Source organism: Hyperolius riggenbachi, chromosome 7 (genome assembly GCF_040937935.1).
Source record: "Hyperolius riggenbachi isolate aHypRig1 chromosome 7, aHypRig1.pri, whole genome shotgun sequence".
Lineage (NCBI taxonomy): Eukaryota > Metazoa > Chordata > Amphibia > Anura > Hyperoliidae > Hyperolius > Hyperolius riggenbachi.
Genome location: NC_090652.1, coordinates 290,032,187 through 290,053,444, shown reverse-complemented (window position 1 = coordinate 290,053,444; position 21,258 = coordinate 290,032,187). Strand labels below are relative to the sequence as shown.

Genomic DNA, 21,258 nt, shown 5'->3' with positions numbered 1-21,258 from the left:
GGTGTGCACCAGCCCTGAACGCTGGTTCTGGCTGTCTGATTTAGGAAATTTGTTGCCTTCTATGCTTCACAAACTGGGCAAACACGGTTTTTCTTGTCACTGTAATGGGACAGTATTGCTTTCCATAGGCCAGGCGGGGACTAAATGGCTGAATCTTATTAGAAACTATTTTCATTCTACTGTAGAGTCCCGGTCATCCGGAACTCGCCTAACCAGCAGTCTCGGCCAACCAGCACAAATCGTGGGCAGTACTCAGTGGTGAAGGCCAACTTCTTAGGCTAGTTTTCCATTTCGTTGTAAGCTGACACTTACATGGGTCCTCTATCGGCCCCCTGCAGTGATAATGTCCTACGCCGTCCTTTTCTGATGCTCCGTTTCCCGCCGCCGGTCCTGGTGTAATCACACGAGTCATTAAAGTCAAACTTCGCACTGTGCCTGCTCAGTAAGCTTCCGATGGCGGGAGCGAGCATTATTCGTCTGTTTAGACCAGGCATGGGCAAACTCAGCCCTCCAGCTGTTACGAAGTCCCACAATGCATTTGCCTTTATGAGTCATGATTTCTGGCTGTCAGACTCCTGAAATGCATTGTGGGACTTGTAGTTCCTTAGCAGCTGGAGGGCCAAGTTTGCCCATGCCTGGTTTAGACAAATATTAAACAGGGACCAGCGGTGGAGAACAAGTGATCGGAGGAGGACGGCGCGGGACATTACCGCTGCAGGCGGCCGATAGAGGACCCCGGTAAGTATCAGCTTGTTTGATTTGTAGAATACCACAGAATCCCTTTAAGGCGCGTACACACGCCTGAACGACGTGTCATCAGACTCTCCCGCATGGCGGCCGTTCTGCCGTGTGTACTGTCTGACGACAGGCTGATGAGGCTAATTCAGTCATAGTAAGAAGCCAAGAAAGTGTTGGGGTCTTCATTTGTACAGTCCAACACAGATGTAAAATCATTACATTAGAAAATGCAGTGCTTAAAGAGACACTGAAGCGGAAAAAAATATTATGATTTGTATGTGTAGTACAGCTAAGAAATAAAACATTAAAATCAGATACATCAGTGTAATTGTTTCCAGTACAGGAAGAGTTGAGAAACTCCAGTTGTTATCTCTATGCAAACAAGCCATTAAGCTCTCCGACTAAGTTAGTCGTGGAGAGGGCTGTTATCTGACTTTTATTATCGCAACTGTAATGGCCCGTACTCACGGGCTGCAGAAGTGGCCTGTCGCCAGCACACGTGAGCGTGCTAGCGACAGGCCGGCGACAGCTTCTCTCCAGGTCCCTCCGCGTACACACGCGGAAGAGGGACCAGCGGCGAGACGGAAGCTGTCGCCGACGTTCCTCCTCCTCCCGCCGGAAGCTCCATTTACCTCTATGGAGGTTGCTGTCGCTAGTCCGCGTACTCACGCGGACTAGCGACAGTTGCGGCGGAGGTGCGGCGGCGACTGTTGCCATGCGATTGAAACTTTCAATCGCATGGCGACAAGAGCGACGGGCGACAGTTCGGGGTGCGCGCGTGTGCAACGGCCCATACTCACGGGCGACCTGTCGCCGCAACACGCGCGCGCCGCGTGTTGAGGCGACAAAAGTCCCTCGTGAGTATGGGCCATTAGTGAACTGTTTACTTTTTCTCTGCTAGAGGAGAGGTCATTACTTCACAGACTGCTCTGAAAGACTCATTTTGAATGCTGAGTGTTGTGTAATCTGCACATATTATACAATGATGCAATGTTAGAAAAAACACTATATACCTGAAAATAAAAATATGAGAATATTTTCTTTGCTGCTAATCTTCTAGTAATTATTCATAGTACACAACCAATTCACTATATCATATATATTTTTTCGCTTCAGTGTCTCTTTAAAGGAAAACCTATAATTTACACTAAACAGTGTGTGCATTCAAACTTTCACAATTTCAGTGCTATGTTTAGTTTGTCTTAAAATACACCTAAACTGAGAGAGATATCAAGGCTGCCATATTACCTTTTAAACAATGCCAGTTGCCTGGCTGTCTTGCTGAACCTCTGTCTCTAATCCTTTTAGCCGTAGACCCTGGCTAAAGTGTGCCTGGAATAGCTGCTTGCTTGTATCAGGTGTGTGATTCAGACACTACTGCAGCCAAAGGAATCAGCAGGACGGCCAGGTAACTAGTATTTGAAAGGAAATATATGCAAGAAGTTTTAAATCAGGACGATACCATTTATTGGATAACTAAAAATGAAAAAAAAATAAGCAAGCTTTCGGCCTTGCAGCCTTCGTCTGGCTTATATCCTGTTAGTCCTGTTAGTTAGGAAATATATGTAACAGCCTCCATATCTCTCTCAGTTCCTGCATGTGTATTGAGCTCTCCACCACCAGGCTAACCCTTCTCACATGCTGTCCAAAGCTAACATACACATTTTGACTGGAGATTAATTTTAAAACCGCTTGGCATCTACTCTTGACATTCAATATATGCTTTGACCTTTTGTTTTTTCTTCCCCCTTGCAGTGAAACGTGCCTCCAGTTCTCCCAGATCTGTATCCTTTTTCCCATAAGAGCCATAGAAGGTGAAGTCACAAAGCTTTGGATTCAGTCTGCAATTTCTTGTACAGCTGCAATGATACATGTGCAAAAACACAAGTAGAACAGTGATAGACCCCCCCCCCCCCCCCTTTCTTGGAGACATGTCCTCTTGTGACCCCAACTTTATCTTTGTGTTCTGTTTCATGTTTTGCCACGTGCGAACACACACACTCAAACACACTCACACTCACACTCACTCACGCACTCACACTCACTCACGCACTCACACTCACACTCACTCACGCACTCACACACACGCACTCACACACACGCACTCACACACACACTCACACACACGCACTCACACACACGCACTCACACACACGCACTCACACACACGCACTCACACACACGCACTCACACACACGCACTCACACACACGCACTCACACACACGCACTCACACACACGCACTCACACACACGCACTCACACACACGCACTCACACACACGCACTCACACACACGCACTCACACACACGCACTCACACACACGCACTCACACACACGCACTCACACACACGCACTCACACACACACACACACACACACACACACACACACACACACACACACACACACACACACACACACACCTCACACCTCACACACATCACACACATCACACACACCATGCGCAGAAGTATGGCAAAGCAAAATGCATTGTGGGAACTGCGGTCCTGCAGTGTGAAGTGCCTGCCCACGCACAATTCATGCAAGGATGTGAACAGATGGGAGAAAGAGATTGATTTATTTATATAGCACCAACATGTTCTGTAGTGTTTCTACATAGTACAAAACAGTGAAGAGCAGCATTAGACATTCAAAACTGTGTGCAATCACGACATCCGGCATTACAAGTACATACATAGATGATGTGAGGTTGGAGACATCACTAATACTGGTGCATGTACAGATAACTTACAGTACAATAATAAAAAGTAGGAGGAGTCTTCTGCTCTTGCAAGCTTACAATCTATAGGGTAGTGAGGTGGAGACACAGGGGTTAGCGGGTGAGACCGTGAACCTCCAAAGCTACCTATAGCAAGTTATAGGCTTGTCCGAAGAACAGGTGTGTTTTGTGAGTATGTTTGAACGTTTCCAGGCTCGGGGCATGATGGACAGGCTGTGGGAAAGCATTCCAAAGGATTGATTGTGAGAAGTCCTGCATGCGAGAGTGGGGGACCAAGCTAGAGGATAAGATAGTCTCCTGGGAGGAGCGAAGGTTCCGGGTCACATGATATCTGGAGGGTGTGGATCTGACCAAATGTTTGGTGGTGACAATTTATGTAGAGGATTGTTTTATGCAGGGCCGTGGAGTCGGAGTCAAGGAGTCTGAGCAATTTTGGGTATCTGGTGTCGGTGGTTTAATAAACTGAGGAGTCGGATGATTTTTGTACCAAATTCACAGCCCTGGTAAGTATTAGACTAAGTCGAGGAGTCGGAGAAATTTTAGGTACCTGGAGTCGGTAGTTTTATAAACTGAGGAGTCTGAGTTGGGAGTCTGATGATTTTTGTACTGACTCCACAGCCCTGGTATTATGGTGTGAGGAGTTTAAACTGGATCCTTTGGGTACCGGGTAGCCAAGGGAGAGATTGGCAGAGAGGGGCAGCATCAGAGAAGCTTGAGGAGAAGAGGTAGGTACTGAAGAGGTGCCAGTCGGGTTTTTTGGTAGATTGCAGAGTAGGGTGTGACAGTAGTCAAGAGTAGAGCATGTACAAGCATTTTAGTAGCCTCCTATGGAAGCAAGGAATGAATTTTGGAAATGTCTTTGATGGAAGTAGCAGAAGGTCTTTAACCTGTTGCAATGTGGCCGAAATGAGATTGATTTGAGAGGATTGATTCTCTGTAGTCCTGATTGATTATCATCCCTCCATGTGATCTCTCCTTGACGAGTTGCCCTCATAGATCCTGTGGTGTGTGTCCCCTCCAGCTTCTTCATCGGGGACAATGGAATCCCACTGGAGGTCATCGCTGGCAGTCTCTCTGCAGAGGAGCTCGTAGCAAAGATCACCTTAGTGAAACAGGTGCCAGTTGTTAGATATATGCATGCTCTGTACTGCAGCCAAGAAGCTCTGCTGAGGTTGCAAAGCCTTTTATTCCAGTTCAGTGATTGAATTAAGTTTATTTATAGATATTTAGTACTGCCTCTGCTTCTGTTAACCCCCAGCTTTACCACATGTCCTTTTGTATTGGCTCAGGACCATCTAGTGCACGTGAGCTACAATTATACTAGAGAATTATTTAAAGAGAACCCGAGGCGAGATGGATATGGAGGCTGCCATATTTTCCTGTTGAACAATACTAGTTGCATGGCAGTCCTCCTGATCCTGTCTCTCTAATACTTTTAGGTACTCAGACTCCGATGGTTTACTGGATTAGCCATATGCTTGTTCCAGGGTTTTGACTCAAATACTACTTATGCCAGATCATCAACTGGGCTGTCAGGCAACTGGCATTGTTTACAAGGAAATAAATATGGCAGCCTCCATATCCCTCTCACCTCGGGTTCCCTTTAAAGTGAACCAGAGACAAAGCACCCTCATGTATTTTACCATATATGTCAGTGGGAACATTAGAGAAAACACCTACCATGCTCTCTGTTTCATTCTGCACTGCACAGCTTGCTTCTAATCAGACCTGTTAAAATCCCGACTGAGCATTCAGTCTGGCTTTGCTATAATGACTCGGCTATAATGATTCCTGAGCAGAGCCAGCAGGGGGGCTGGCTTGGACTTGAAAAGACATAAGAAAACACAGACTGAGCTATAAATATTCCTGAGCAAAGCCAGACTGAATACTTAGTCGGGGATTTTATCACGGCTGATTAGAAGCAAGCTGAACAGTGAAGAATGAAACAGAAAGCAAGGTAGGTGTTTTCTCTAATGTTCTCACTAATATATATGGTAAAATACATGAGGGTGCTTCATCTCTGGTTCCCTTTAAATGTATAGTCTAAAAATGTAATTCTATTAGGGTTGTATCCATTGAGACTTACTGCAAAATGACTTTATGCAGTCTGTATATCCCACGTTATAAGTTCCACAAAGACATACGGTGTGATAATAAAACAGAACACTATGGCCACAGTTCACTAAGGGCAGTTAGGTAAAATAATTTAGGTCGGTAAAATACCAAAATCAGTATTTTACACTTTTTTCCAAATTCACTACGACTGCCTGAATGCGGTAGAAGTTCGGTAATATACCGAAAAAAAACATACTTCAATTCCCTAAGCCCTGCTCGGTAAGTCTCACCAGCTGTGTAGCAGGTCAGGTAGGAAGCTGTGAGTCTGTGTGCATGAGTCAGGGTTTTCTGGCCAGTGCATCCCTGGCATCACTTTAGATGTGCAACAGCCACCAGATGGAGCTCTTCAGTATACCAGTATATAGATAAGCACATCTAAAGGGATACAGAAAAGCCTTTTTAAATGTACCCTTCTCCTGTTTTGCCGTTCTAAAGTCCTGCCCTCCAGAGTGTCTGATCAAATGGGGTGAGAAGCAGGGCTGTGTGGCTCTCCTTATTGGCTGTTTGCTACATCTGTCAATGGAGAATGTGAGTTACAGGCTGGTCAGAGCTGGAGGTAAATACCAAACACTTTTAGTTGATTTGCCGAATGTTTTAATCTTTGTGAATTGCAATTTTTTGACATTTCTTGAGGTATTTACTGCACAAGTTGGTAATTTTACTTTTCAGTGTGGTAATAGGTTTAGTGAATTGGTGTTACGCAAGGTAATTGGTGAAATCAGCTGTTTTTTCAAATAACCCTCCAGGACAGGTGCTTACATATGAGATTAGGCCCCGCCCCCAACAGGAAACACAAAGAACTAGCTCTCTATAAGTTCCACCTCTAACCTCTACCTGCCAGTTCTTTGTGTTTCCTGTTCCGGGGAACACCTAGCTCTCTGGCTAGGAGAGGTGGTCAGCAGCCAGGCAGTGCTGAGGCCATTAGGAACTAGTGAAGGGTAGCCTGGTCCAGGTGGAATGATGGGTGTACCTTATCCACCGGGTGGTGGATTCTCCTGGGATGGCCGGCAGGTGCAGGGGTGACCAGGGGAGCGGCAGCGGAGGCAGCTAAGGCGGAGGCCATACGCCCAACGGAGGAAGCTGGCGCCATGCGGAAGCGGAATGGTGGCTTCTGGAGTGTGCGGGGAGTGTGGCAGCGTGTCCAGGCGGAAGCGAGGGCAATTACGCTGGCTATGCGAAACTTCCGCCCTTACGGTGACGTCACGTCCTGTGACGTCACTTCCGGTCCGGGTTGGGTGCCTGCTTAGAGGCCGCGGCGTCCATCCCCACATGCGGTTGTGTGTTGGAGGAGATGGACGCAAAGCAGAAGACAGCAGATCAGGTAAGTGGAGGCTACGTCGGAGGACATTCGCCCGTCTGATCTGCAAGGTCTGATGTTAGTAGCCGCTGTCTGATTGAGGTCTGCTAAGGGGGGAAAGTTAATGTTTATCTATCCCGCAGTCTGATCTCAGAGGTCTGATATTGTATTAAACATATGCTTAGATGGTTAATATAGGAGTCCTATACACAACCTAGTGCATGTTAGTTATAGTATATGCTAAATTTCCAGCGGCATTGTTTATGGTCCCAACATAAAAGTTTATACGTGATTAAGTGTTGGATATTAGGTGATTACTATTCAGTCTAAATCATCCTAATGCATATGGTGTTTTTGTTAACCAGTTAAAGCATCTAAGTTATATCAGGTGATTATGGGATGTTGGCAATTACTGATATATTTGTATATTGGATATGCACAGGGAATGGCTGTCAGTGCAATTGTCCTGATGCAAATTAGACTTTGTTTAGGCTATTATACGAATTGAATTAGGATCCAGACCGCTCATATTATTCAATCATGTTGATATAGAGTAAGGTGGCTGTTTAACATATTGATGGGGTTATCTTGTATGTTTCCCTTAGGATGCTATGGAGTCTGATAGCTCTGAAAGGCCCAGGAGTTGCATTCTCTGTAATAAACCCTTACAACTGCACTGGCCAAAAGCATCCTGTCAGAAATGTATTTCAAGTATCATTAATGAAGATAATACAGCCTCTTGTAAAGACTTTATGTTTACAATGCGCCAAGAAATGGTTGAGACCTTTAAGGCATTTAGAGAAAGTCTACCTACCACCTCTGCACAAGGGCGGCAGCCTGAGCAGGTAGTTAAACCTAAAAAAGCCACAAGTAAATCCCCTAGAATTATTTATTCATCAGAAGAAGAGCAAGAGAGTCACCACGAAACGGGTGAACCATACTCTGTGTCTTCTGAGGAATTGTCTGAACATGAGGAGACTGAAGATGCAAATAAGGCATCAAAGTTTAAATTTGCCTCAGAAGAGACAGAAGAGCTGCTTAAGGCAATTTATTCAACGCTAGATATACCACAGAAAAAGACGTCAGAAAAATCCTTGCATGACAAATTGTATATGGGAATGGAACCATCAGAGCAACTTTGTTTTCCTTTGCATAATTCTATGTATAATTTAATTACATTACAATGGAAAGATCCTGAGAAAAGATTATTTATTTCAAAGGGATTTAAGAGACGTTTTCCGTTTGCGGAAGAGGATGCTAAGTTATGGGAGTCATGTCCCAAGCTTGACGCAGCTTTTAGCCAAGTCGAGAAAGATAATGAGTTAGCTTTCGAGGATTTTGGTAGACTTAAGGATCCAGGGGATAAAAGAATTGAATTTTCACTTAAAAAGGCTTGGTCAGCTTGTGCGACCAACTTCAAGCCAGCCGCAGCAACGACCTGTGTATCCCGCACTATGTCTGTATGGTTGGAAAGAATTAAAAAATTGGTTGACGAAGATGCACCTAAGGAACAGCAGAGGCGTAAGCCTTGGGCAGGCAATAGAAGTTTTACCAAAAGAAATCCGTTGTTCAGATCAACGGAAAATAAGGACAGACCATGACGCCAACAAGGTGGGAGGAAGGTTAAAAAAGTTCCTACTAGGTTGGAAAGAAATAACAAAAAAACAAATTTATTTTAGATCTAGTAGAAAATGGATACAAGATCCAATTTTCAAAACCTCCTCCCAATCGATTTATAATTACTCAGGCCCCAAGAGTGCCAGAGGAAAAGAGAGCGATGTTACAGATAGTGCAGGATATGCTCGCAAGAGACGTGGTCTGCAGAGTTCCAGTAGATCAGGAAGAAAGGGGATTCTACTTCAGAGTCTTTTTGGTAAAGAAGCCCACGGGGAAATATCGTTTGATAATAAACCTCAAACCTCTGAATCCATATATAAAATACGAGAGATTCCGAATGGAGACAGTATTTACGATGCGAAACCTACTGTTCCCAGATTGTTTCATGATCAATATCGATTTAACAGATGCTTATTGGCATATCCCAATAAGGAAAGAATCTCAAGTTTTCCTTCGATTCAGTATAAAGTCGAGTTCAGGTCCAGAACATTTTCAATTTTGCGGTCTTCCATTCGGAATCTCTTCAGCACCCAGAATTTTCACAAAAGTAATGGCAGAGATTGTGGGGGCTCTACACCTCAGGGGCATTCTTGTAATCCCATACCTGGACGATTTGTTAGTACTAGCCGACAGTATTCAAAGACTGGAAAACCACAAGAAGTTGGTGATAGAACTCCTAGAGCGGACAGGTTGGCTAGTGAATTTTCAGAAATCCTACCTCATTCCAACACAGCAGATTCAATTCCTGGGGTTCAGGGTGGATTCAGTGTCTCAAAAATTATATCTTCCACAGGACAAGATAATGAAACTCCAGACAATGGTACAGCAATACCAGAGGGAAACCGTCACAACAGTAAGACAAGTAATGAGGTTGATAGGATTTTTAACCTCCACAGCTCCATCAGTATACTGGGCACTGAGGCACATAAGACACATACAGCAATGGCTTCTGCAGAATTGGAAAGGAGTTCAAACGGCAATAGATCAGACCCTTTGTATGCCAGCAGAGATAAAGCAGAGCCTAGATTGGTGGGTCCAGGAGGACAGACTGATACAGGGTCGTTTATGGAGATATCCGATAACGAGGGTATTAACGACAGATGCCAGCCTGATAGGTTGGGGGGCTCATATAGAAGGCATTTATTTACAGGGTACTTGGTCGAAAGAAGTAATGACTCACTCGTCAAACTTTCGAGAATTGCTAGCAGTAAAGGAGGCACTGATACAGGCGGCCGACAAGATAAGAGGCCACCATCTCCAAGTCAGGTCAGACATCACAGTAGTGATGTATTTGAACAAACAAGGAGGTACGAGGTCAGAACAGCTTCTAAAGCTAGTACTACAGATATTAGATTGGGCAGAACAGAACCTTCAATCGATTTCAGCAGTTCATCTCAAGGGGTCACTGAATACTATGGCGGATCTATTAAGCAGGAAAAGATTGTCAAATTCAGAGCTAAGCCTAAACCCAAAAGTGTTCAGGGAGTTGACACAGAAGTGGGGTTGTCCTCAAGTAGATCTGTTTGCCAACTGGGAGAACACACACTGCGACCACTTTTTTTCCCTAGATCCAAGAGGAGCTTTAGGAGTAGATGCCTTGGCTCAGACATGGGATTTTCAGATCGCCTATGCCTTCCCGCCAATCCCTCTATTATCAGTAGTATTACAAAAGCTAAGATCAACTACAATGTATATGATACTGATTGCACCCAATTGGCCAAAACGAGTCTGGTTCCCAATGATAAAATCGATGTTGGTGGACAAACCGATCCAATTGAGAGACAGACACAGCCTCCTCAAAAGAGAAGACGAGTGGACTCAGATTCCCAATCTTTAGCTGACAGCGTGGTTTCTGAGGGGCAAATCTTAAAAAGAAGAGGATTATCTGACAGAGTAACAAGAACGATACTGAACAGTAGGAAAAGCGTTACGAGGGCAATCTACTTAAAGTATTGGAAGACCTTTTGTAATTGGAAAGAGCAATCAGGTCTGAAATCCAACAGACTGGCCTCAGTATTAGAATTTTTGCAGGATGGAGTCGACAAGAGACTGGCATTAAGTACCTTGAAAGTGCAGATTGCAGCCCTTTCAGTTTTTCTTAATAGGCGGTTAGCCTTAGAACCCTTAGTTATTAGATTTCTGAAATCGGTAGAACGTTCTAGGCCAGTAAGGAAACGTTCATACCCAAGATGGGATTTAACTTTAGTTCTAAACGTCTTAATGAGTGAGGACTTTGAGCCATTAAATGAAATTACATTACGATTATTAACAATGGAAACAGTTTTTTTGGTAGCAGTGACCTCAGCAAGGAGGATAAGCGAACTGGAGGCGCTAAGCTCGGTTGAACCTTTTTGTTTAATTTTTCACGATAGGGTAGTCCTGAAGACGACGAGTGAATTCTTGCCAAAGGTTGCTACCCTGTCCAATAGGATGCAAGAAATTGTATTGCCGTCCTTTTGTAAAAACGCAACAGATCCAAGGGAAATTAAATGGCATAAACTAGATGTCAGGAGATGTTTGCTATTTTATTTAGACAGAGTAAAGGAGTTTAGAAAATCTACGGCATTATTTGTGAATTTTTCTGGAGCAGCAAAGGGTAAAAGCATGTCTAAGGCCTCTATAGCAAGATGGATCAGATCCTGCATTAAGGAAGCATATAGGCTTAAGGGAGTTCCAGGTCCAAGAGAAGTAACAGCACATTCGGCTAGGTCAGTTGCAACTTCCTGGGCTTACAGACCTGGAGCGACGGCAACCGAAATCTGCAAGGCGGCCACCTGGAAGACGGTGAACACCTTCATCAGACACTACAGGTTGGATCTATTATCGGCAGAAGAACAGACTTTTGGAAGAAAGGTTCTTCAGGCTGTGATCCCTCCCTAAGGTTAGTGTTATTTATTGCATATCATCTCATATGTAAGCACCTGTCCTGGAGGGTTATTTGAAAAAACCAAAATTAGCTTACCTGGTAATGCTGTTTTTAATAACCCTCCAGGACAGGTGACCCACCCTAGAAACTTATGGTTGCATGTAAATAATTTGATGTGTAAACATGTGGTCATAAAAAGGCTTTTAACTATAAACGGATATTTAGGTAATGTGTGAAGTAGAATAATCTATCGGAACAGTTAATTGGAACATACTGGCAGGTAGAGGTTAGAGGTGGAACTTATAGAGAGCTAGTTCTTTGTGTTTCCTGTTGGGGGCGGGGCCTAATCTCATATGTAAGCACCTGTCCTGGAGGGTTATTAAAAACAGCATTACCAGGTAAGCTAATTTTGGTTTTCTACTTTACCGAATGCGGTAATGCTCAGTGAATTGAGGCCTATGAGTGTAAAGCTCATGTTTCAAAGTCGCCAGTAGGAAGACAGGATGTCCTCTGCAATTCCCAGCATGCTTCTCTGTGAGCGGAGTGATCCTGGCCGTCACCACCCAGATGACATGATAAGCCGTGACTTGAAGAACTCTGTCTTGTTTTTCTTCTGGTCAGTGTGAAGTTCTTCATGGTGTTTCTGTATTTCTCTAGATGCACACGGGAAAAAATGACAAGTCACCAGCTAAAACCGACCAGGCTGCCAGCCCTCCCATAAACTGCTCTATGGAACCCTGCCCCGTTCCCCAGTGTAACAGCCCCTCAGAAGACACGCAGCCGTCCCCTGCAGAGACGCTCAGCGAGTCACCGCCTTCTCCAGGTCAGAATCAGAATGCATAGTGGTGTGTGGCTTCATCATAATGGGGTTGTTTTCTGTATTAATGTCTTAATGTCTCCGCAGGACAAGAGGACGCCTCACCCTCAGAACTTCCAGAGACTTCCAGCGACGCCACGCCAGACTCCCAAGAGGACACAGCAGAAAAAATGCATAGGTAAGCTTTCTTTCCTTTATCCACTTGAGCACAAGTCATAAGAGGATCCTCTTCAAGGAAGAAGCATTTCAAATGTATATACAGATCGCTAAATGCTCCCATGTCAGTAGTTTAAAGTGTAACTGTCCGGCATAAAATCAATATCTGGTAAATATCTGGTAAACAAGTAATAAGGATGCTAACCAGGCAATCCAAAAGTTAAAATCACCATTACTTTTCTTGTTGATAAATGATCATTCCCCAGTTTACCTGGCTCTTATTTGGTACACACAAAGAAAGTTGCAGGGCATGCTGGGTTGTCCTTTTTTGCTTCTCTACTTCCCCTCAGACTTAACTAATGCAGCCTGATTGGCTGAAGCCTCTTTCCCTCCTGTTTCACCTGCCACACCTCTGTTCCTCTATGATTGGCCAATATTTCATGCTGAGACAATTCACTTTCTATAGTGAAGGGTGGGCAAGAGTAAGGGAGGAAATGACATCAGAATTGGCTTCAAAATACATATCTAATGTCAGCAGCAGAGGCTTCCTCTTCTTGCGCTGTGATTACACTGCGTCATGTGACTAGTCACATAACACGTCATGTAGTCACATGACACGGAAGAAGACTGATTCCTCTACTGCTGGCCTATAGGTATGTATAAGAGGCCGGTTCACCCTCCCGCCGCTCAGGTTTGCGTCGCCACATGCCCCCATCCCCCGTGGAACGGTCCATTTCTTCACTAGTGTTAAGAAACATTCCGTCCCCCATTGCCCAAACGCAACAGCATTTTTGTCTGGTTCTGTTCCACTGGGCAGAACGGTCCGGAAAATTAGGGCCTGCAGCATTTTTCTGGTCCGGGGAACGGAACATACGGAACGTATCCGTACCAACGGACGCATGTGAACGGTCCAATAGGTTAACATTGGATCCTTTCACATCTGTTTGTTTTTTACAGTATACGTTCCAGTTACGTTCTGTAAAAAAGCGCAGATGTGAACTGGGTCTAAAATCAAAACGTGGACAGTGCAATACATATGTTATGTAAGTGGAGCAAGTATTTATCTACTTATGTGGGTTTTTTTTTTTCCTGAGATAGTATGGATGACAGCTCCTCTTTAAAGGAAACTTAAAGTGAACATAAACGAGAGTTTCACTTACCTAGGGCTTCTACTAGCCCCATGCTGTCGCCCTGTGCTTGAGCCATCGCGGAAAGATCCTCCGGCCCCTCAGTGACTAAGTTTCGATTTCAGTGACAGAGCCAGTCGCCGGCAACAGTGCCTACGTGGCCCTGGCCGCACGTGTCCTCGATCACTCGCCCGTCAGCGGGAGCATCCTGCACATGCGCAGTACGAGAACATCTTGTTTTATCTCTCTCACTTTTAAAGGGAACCTGAAGTGAGGGGAATATGGAGGCTGCCATATTTATTTCCTTTTAAACAATACCAGTTGCCTGGCATCCTGTTGATCTTACTGGCTTTAGTAAGGTCTGAATCACACACCTGAAACAAGCATGCTGCAATAAGCAATACCAGTTAGCCTGGTAGTCCTGCTGATGTTTGTGACTGCAGTACTGAGTGCCTCGCATACCAGAAACAAGCACGCAGCTAATCTTCTCCTTTTTTTTAATTTTTATCTCAAACGTCTGATCTGCATGCTTGTTCAGGGTCTATGGCTACAAATACTAGGCAGAGGATTAGCAGGGCTGCCAGGCAATATGCATTGTTTAAAAGGAAATAAATATGGCAGCCTCCATATACCTCTCATTTCAAAGTTTGAAAATAAAAACAGACACTTACCTGGGGCTTCTATCAGCCCCCTGTAGCCGTAATGTCCCGCGCCGTCCTCCTCCGATCACCCGTTCCCCACCGCCGGCCCCGGTCTAGCGCGGCATCCCATCCAACTGCTGGTCATCTGCAGCTTACTGCGCAGGCGCACTACACGAAAACTTCATACTGCGCCTGCGCAGTAAGCTTCCTTCCTCAGGTAAGTGTCTGTTTTTATTTTCAAACAACCCCCCTTCCGCCCCCCCGGAGAACCCCTTTAAGCTACACAAACGCTGTCGTTTTTTTCTCCATTATCAAAAATAGTGCTAAGGCCACTCGGATCCTTTTTATCACTTGAACATTGATTGGAAAAGTAGTTCACATTATTATCAAGCCCAATTAGGTCCATGTTGCTGGAAGGGGTTGGTAAAGGGGCATAATCGTATGCTCTGGAAATGACTGCTGTGGATCTAATTGAGGAGGTTCCTCACGGATAAAGGCTGACTGCTGCATGGGACCAGGCGGACTCTTGTGCCTGGCTTTGGTAGGGGATATGCCGGCACCGATGTGTATTGCTGGCTCCCTGCTGCACCCTGACATATGATTGTGCCATGCTTGGCTTTGGTAGTGGATATGCTGGCACCGGTGTGTATCACTGTGGATTCCCGGCTCCGTGCTGCACCCTGGCGTATGACTGCCATGCTTGGCTTTGGTAGTGGGTATGTCGGCACTGGTGTGTATTACTGTGGATTACCGGCTCCCTGCTGCACCCTGGCGTATGACTGCCATGCTTGGCTTTGGTAGTAGGTATGCCGGCACCGGTGTGTATTACTGTGGGTTCCCGGCTCCCTGCTGCACCCCGGCATATGGTTGTGCCATGCTTGGCTTTGGTAGTGGGTAGGTACGCCGTCACTAGTGTGTATTACTGTGGATTCCCGGTTCCCTGCTGCACCCTGGCATATGATTGTGCCGTGTCTGGCTTTGGTAGTGGATACCCCAGCACTGGTGTGGATTGCTGGCTCCCTGCTGCACCCTGGCATATGATTGTGCCGTGCCGTGACTGGCTTTGGTAGTGGGTAAGCCAGCACTGGTTTGTATTACTCTGGATTCCTGCTGCACTCTGACATGATTGTGCCATGCCTGGCTTTGGTAGTGGGTATGTCGGCACTGGTGTGTAGTACTGTGGATTACTGGCTCCCTGCTGCACCCTGGCATATGATTGTGCGGTGCCTGGCTTTGGTAGTGGGTATGTCGGCACTGGTGTGTAGTACTGTGGATTACTGGCTCCCTGCTGCACCTCGGCATATGATTGTGCGGTGCCTGGCTTTGGTAGTGGGTATGTCGGCACTGGTGTGTAGTACTGTGGATTCCTGGCTCCCTGCTGCACCCTGGCATATGATTGTGCCATGCCTGGCTTTGGTAGTGGGTATGTCGGCACTGGTGTGTAGTACTGTGGATTCCTGGCTCCCTGCTGCACCCTGGCATATGATTGTGCCATGCCTGGCTTTGGTAGTGGGTATGTCGGCACTGGTGTGTATTACTCTGTATTCCTGCTGCATTCTGACATACGATTGCGCCATGACATGGCCACCTCGTTAAGCTGTATGTTTCTCTTTCAGGGTAATGGAGAAATTAGAAAAGAAAGTAGAAGAGAGAAAGAAAGACGAGCAGGAGGTAAGCAACAACATATGCGTTTTCTTATGTATCCTTTCATTCAAGAATCTGTCCTGTATCTGTAAAAGAGAACCTCAAGTGAGAAGAATATGGAGGCTGCCATATTTATTTCGGTTTAACCTTTTGGGGACCGCCCGTAGTAAATCCTGCACCGCACTTGTGGCTGTCTAAGCCTGATGGCCGTAGGATTTACGCCACCGGCCATTTCCGCTCCCAACGCGATCGTGTGCACCCGAGAGGGGAGATTAAGCTGTTATGACAGCTGACCTCTCCCCTCAGTGATCAGGAGTCATCGCGATTGGCTCCTGATCACGTGCTCACTACAATCGCCGGCAGATCGTAGTGATCACTATTACAGCAGGGGCGGTAGGAGGGGAAGAAAATGATCCACTCGCCTTCCTGACGTTCCCCTGGCGATCGGCGCTCCCCTCTGCTCTGGCCGGTATCCCAAGCTTGCTCTGACGCAAGTCTCATAAAATCCCACATTTACCTTTTACACTATAACCCAAGCTAAAACACTGCATCCCCATGGCAGAACACTGTGTTTAACCACCACAACTCCCCCCCCCCCCCCCTTCAATACAGGGGCAAAAATCCACGACTTTCCCGGTCCTGGATTTTGCTGCCTGGGGAGGCAGAGCTTAGCGCTGTAGCTTTGCCTCCATTAGCGTCAATCCACCGCTGATCGCCCCCTCTCCCCGCCCCTCTCAGTGAAAGAAGACTGCAAGGGGTTGGGAGAGGCGGCGATCAGCGGGTATTGACGAGAGTAGAGGCAGAGCTACAGCGCTAAGCTCTGCCTCTACAAGAAAGCGCTCTCCGCATCTTACCCAGGGGTTTTGTGGGGTTAAACACAGCGTTCTGCCGCGGGGATGCAGCGATTTAGCTTGGGTTATAGTGTAGAAGAGGAATGTTAAATTAAAAAGTGGGATTTTATGAGGCTTCAGAGTCTCTTTAAGGGAGGTTAGGCAGCCAGTCCCCAAAGGGTTAAACATTACCAGTTCTTTTGCAGTCCTGCTGGCCTATTTGGCATCAGTAGTGTCTAATTCACACATGTTAAAGCAGCATGCAGCTAATATAGTCCTATTTCAGTCAGAAACATCTGCTCTGCATGCTTGTTCAGGGTCTATGGCAGACAGCATAGTAAACTTTGCAAATTTTGCATAGTTTAAAAGGAAAGGAAGTTTGCAGTTTAAAAGGAAATTAATATGGCAGCCTCCATATCCCTCTCACTTCAAGTATCCTTTAATATGAAAGCTGGTATTCCTGGGGAGAGGGAAAGAACTGCAATATAAACTAGTTTATTTGTTGTCTATCGCTCATTAAAGGGGCACTACAGCGAAAAACTGTAAAATTTAAAATATATGCAAACATATACAAATAAGAAGTACATTTTCTCCCAGAGTAAAATGAGCCATAAATTACTTTTCCCCTGTGTTGCTGTCACTTACAGTGGGTAGTAGAAATCTGACAGACGTGACAGGTTTTGTACTAGTCCTTCTCTTCATGGGGGGATTCTCAGGGATTTTTTTATTTTCAAAAGCACTTAGTGAATGGCAGTTGCTCTGTCCAACAGTCAAAAAACTGTGTAGCGAGCAGGGAAGCTGGCCAGCACCACTGTTTAAATCCTTTTTAGGGAATATATAAAGAATAAAAGCCTTGCTGAGAATTCCCTATGAAGAGATGGACTAGTCCAAAACCTGTCACTTCTGTCAGATTTCTACTACCTACTGTAAGTGATAGCAACATAGGAGAAAAGTAATTTATGGCTCATTTTACTCTGGAAAAAATGTACTTCTTATTTGTTTGCACATATTTTAAATTTTACAGTTTTTCGCTGTAGTGCCCCTTTAAGAGATTTCCTCACTTACTGTTTGGACAGGAAGTAATGGAAATTCTCTCAGATAGAGTCAAAACAGCAACAGACTCAAAATAGATTCTAAACTCTTACTACACTATAGACAGCTGACATAAATATGTCACCATGGGTTCTCTTTACGGTTCATAGACACTTTAGCTAAAGACCGCCGCAGGCAAGAATCTAGTTTATTTACTGTGGCCTATTTGCATTGGCAAGAGATCTGGCGTGCCCGGATCCTCAAGCCTGAACGCGGCCCAACGATATTTCTCTCTCTCTCGGCATGCACCGCACGCCATCCCTTTGCTGCCCTCCATATTCACAGAAGGTGTTGCTAACCTGTAGGCGAGTGATGTCTGTGCTCCCAGGGCCACAAACTCTCTCCCGAAGGGATCGTGTCCCGATCTTTGTCAGACAGCAGCAGTCTCAAGTGTGTATGAAGCTTTAGTATGTACAGCATTAGCTATGTGTGGTAGTAACTTCTTATCTATTCCTATTAATGGTGAAGAGTAAACATTGGCAGCCAGCAGAGTTTTTTAGGCTGATACACATGCTCAGTAAGTCTCCCAATGTGCATCACGACCTGATCCCTTGAGTGACATTGCCGGGCCAAGGCTGTGCAGACGTGTTTTATGCAGGGTGGCGGAGTGACATGGGAGTGATGTCACACAGTGGGCGGGATAAGTGGGGTAAAAATGGTGCTTCTGGCCGAAGTGAGCTGCCAGGACAGATCACTTGTCAACGAGGCGGGGGGGGGGGGGGGGGGCTGCTGGGCTCTGTGAATCATGGAAGGACGTCCTCTAGTGGTGCAGCCAGGAAATGCTGTCTGTATTACCAGTGTGGCACTGCTGATGAAGCTTTCATCCGCCACTGCTAATCGATTCTCTGCTTGGTATCTTCCAGAAGGAAATCCGCAGAGAAGTGGAGAGACGGAAGACTGGGAAAGAGATGCTGGAGTATAAGAGGAAGCAGGAGGACGATCAGGCGCGGCGGGCGCTGGAGGAGAGGAATAAGGAGAAGGCAGAAGAGAAGGCTGCCAGGGAGCGCATCAGGCAGCAGATCGCACAGGTGAGAGCACATATAGCACAGGTGTTCATTTAGGGAAGGGCAGGTGCTGATGCTAGGTACACACAATGCAATTTCAACATCAGATCAATGGGTTGAATTGATAATTTCCGACCTGTCTGATAACTAGATAGATTTTCAGATCAGTAATGCACGAAATTCATCCCATTTTGGATCGGTAGCAGATCGGGCATGTCAGAAATTAATTGCTTCAACCTTTCGATCTGACAGGAAATTGCATTGTGTGTACCTATCGTGAAGGGTGTGGCCAAATTTAATGCTTGCCAATATTGAGCCATTGCACTCACATATACATAGACCCAGCAATCTATGACCCAAACATGTGATGTCACTTATTTGGCTCCGGACTGTGGTAGGTGAGAATCTACAGCGTATCTTCCTCTCCCCCTCCCTCTCTCTCGCTTTTCGTGGTCCCGAGCCACTCGCTGTGGCCACAGACTCGGTTGTCATGTGACAGCCAAGCTTACTCCAATATATAAGTAGCCTGTTTCATTGGCTCCTTACTAGGTGATCACTCTGGCTCATAAAAAAAGGTTCTGCTCCTTGAAGGGAAGGTCCGAGCATGTTAAAAATAAAACCACTTACCTGGGGCTTGCTCCAGCCCCTGGCAGATGACCTATGCCCTTGCTGCAGTTCTGGTGGCTCCCGGTCCCTCCGATGCAGGTCAGCTTCTCCTGCGCTCCAGCATGCGGCTCATTGATCATGCTGACACAGGGCTACTGTGCCTGTGCAGTACATTCAGGATGATGTCAGTGCGACTCTGAAAGCCGCTCGCGCAGGCGCAGTAGATATTCTGCACTGGAGGGGACCCCCGGGCCACCAGCGGTGAGCGGACCTGCGGCGAGGGCACAGGACGGCTGACAGGGGCTGGAGGAAGCCCCAGGTAAGTGGATTTTTTTTATTTTCACTTGCTTGGATGTTAGCCTTGCGGTCCAAAAAGTGTTAAAGGACAACTGAAGTGAGGGATATGGTGGCTGCCATATTTATTTCCTATTAAAGTTAAACAATACCAGTTGCCGGTCAGCCCTGCTGATCTATTTGGCTGCAGTAGTGTTGAATCACTCCAGAAACGAGCATGCAGCTAATCTTGTCAGATCTGACAATGTCAGAAACCCCTGACCTGCTGCATGCTTGTTCAGGGTCTATGGCTTAAAGCATTAGAGGCAGAGGATCAGCAGGGCTGCCAGGAAACTGGTATTGCTTAAAAGGAAATAAATATGACAGCCTTCTTATCCCTCTCACTACAGTTGTTCTTTAAAGGAGAACTGTAGTGAGAGGTATATGGAGGCTGTCATATTTATTTCCTTTTAAGTAAAACCAGTTGCCTGACAGTCCTGTTGATCCTCTACCTCTAATACTTTTAGCCATAGACCCTGAGCAAGCATGCAGCAGATCAGGTGCTTCTGGCATTGTCAGATCTGACAAGATTAGCTGCATGCTCGTTTCTGGTGTGATTCATACATTACTGCAGGCAAATGGCTCAGCAGGGCTGCCAGGCAACTTGTATTGCGTAAATGGAAATCAATATGGCAGCCTCCATATACCTCTCACTACAGTTCTCCTTTAAGAAACAAGCAGGCTGATTAGTCAAACCATGGTAATATTACAGTGCACACTCAGTGCATGGCAATTTTGCCGTTACTTACATGAATATTATTTATTGTATTTATAAGGCGTCGACCTATTACGCAACGCTGGATAATATATAGGGATACAGACAGTGCAAACAAGGGGCATCAGACAGAGGGGTAGCAGTGGTTATACATAGCACAAGGTTGTCCATGCAAACAGTATAAGATGCATGATCATGTGATTTTAGAGACCCAGCAAATCACGTCTGAGTTAGTCCTTAAGAAGGGTGTTATTGCTGGGTTGCAAGATCAAGAAAGACACACACGGGGAGGGGGGCGGTTAAGCCTGCCAAAGGCTTACAATGTAAAGGTTGGGGGAACCGCGAGATACGCTAGTGTCGTCATCCCCAGAACTCTGGTAGAGCGCATGCTACTACAGTAGCACCCCTGCAGTCTAATTTTTTTTGTTTGTTAGTTTCAAACCCATTCTAGTATTGGCACGTTTCTGCTACCAATAACAGGCAGTTTTTAAGAGTCCAAATCGTAGATGAAGAAACGTGAAAATACAGTCTGGGAGTCAAAAGTGTGAAAGAATCCGGTCCATGTTTGCCAGATCACACACTCTCCACTGCCGCCATGCTCTGGTAGATTAGGACCTGTAGATGAACAAAGAAGGATCCGCAAACCAGGCCGGGTTGACGTATAAAAGGCTGATATTTTATTGAAGAAATCCACAGACAGTGCAATAAAATCACAGGATCAACTCACGCGTATCGGGCCTACCATCTGCCCTTAATCGTAGTTAAAAGTGAGCCTGTATAGGGAGGAATTTATATGAAGCCAGGGAGGAGAAAGCTCCGCCCCCGGAGACACACAAACCACTCCTTAAAGAGACATACATCCTCAAAACACTAGACAAAAACTTCTATAATAACATGGAGATAGCATATAAAAGATGTAT

General features: G+C 45.8%; 1 protein-coding gene across 2 annotated transcripts in view; it reads left to right on the top strand.

Moving 5' to 3' along the window:
• Positions 1-21,258, top strand: part of UBXN4 (UBX domain protein 4) — a 61,618-nt gene that overhangs the window by 23,029 nt on the left and 17,331 nt on the right. For both annotated transcript variants that reach the window (XM_068245920.1, XM_068245919.1), the window contains exons 3-8: positions 2,494-2,522; positions 4,475-4,593; positions 12,031-12,196; positions 12,278-12,368; positions 15,731-15,785; positions 18,544-18,708. In XM_068245920.1, the coding sequence (XP_068102021.1) occupies positions 2,494-2,522; positions 4,475-4,593; positions 12,031-12,196; positions 12,278-12,368; positions 15,731-15,785; positions 18,544-18,708 (625 nt within the window). The remainder of the gene's footprint in view (positions 1-2,493; positions 2,523-4,474; positions 4,594-12,030; positions 12,197-12,277; positions 12,369-15,730; positions 15,786-18,543; positions 18,709-21,258) is intronic.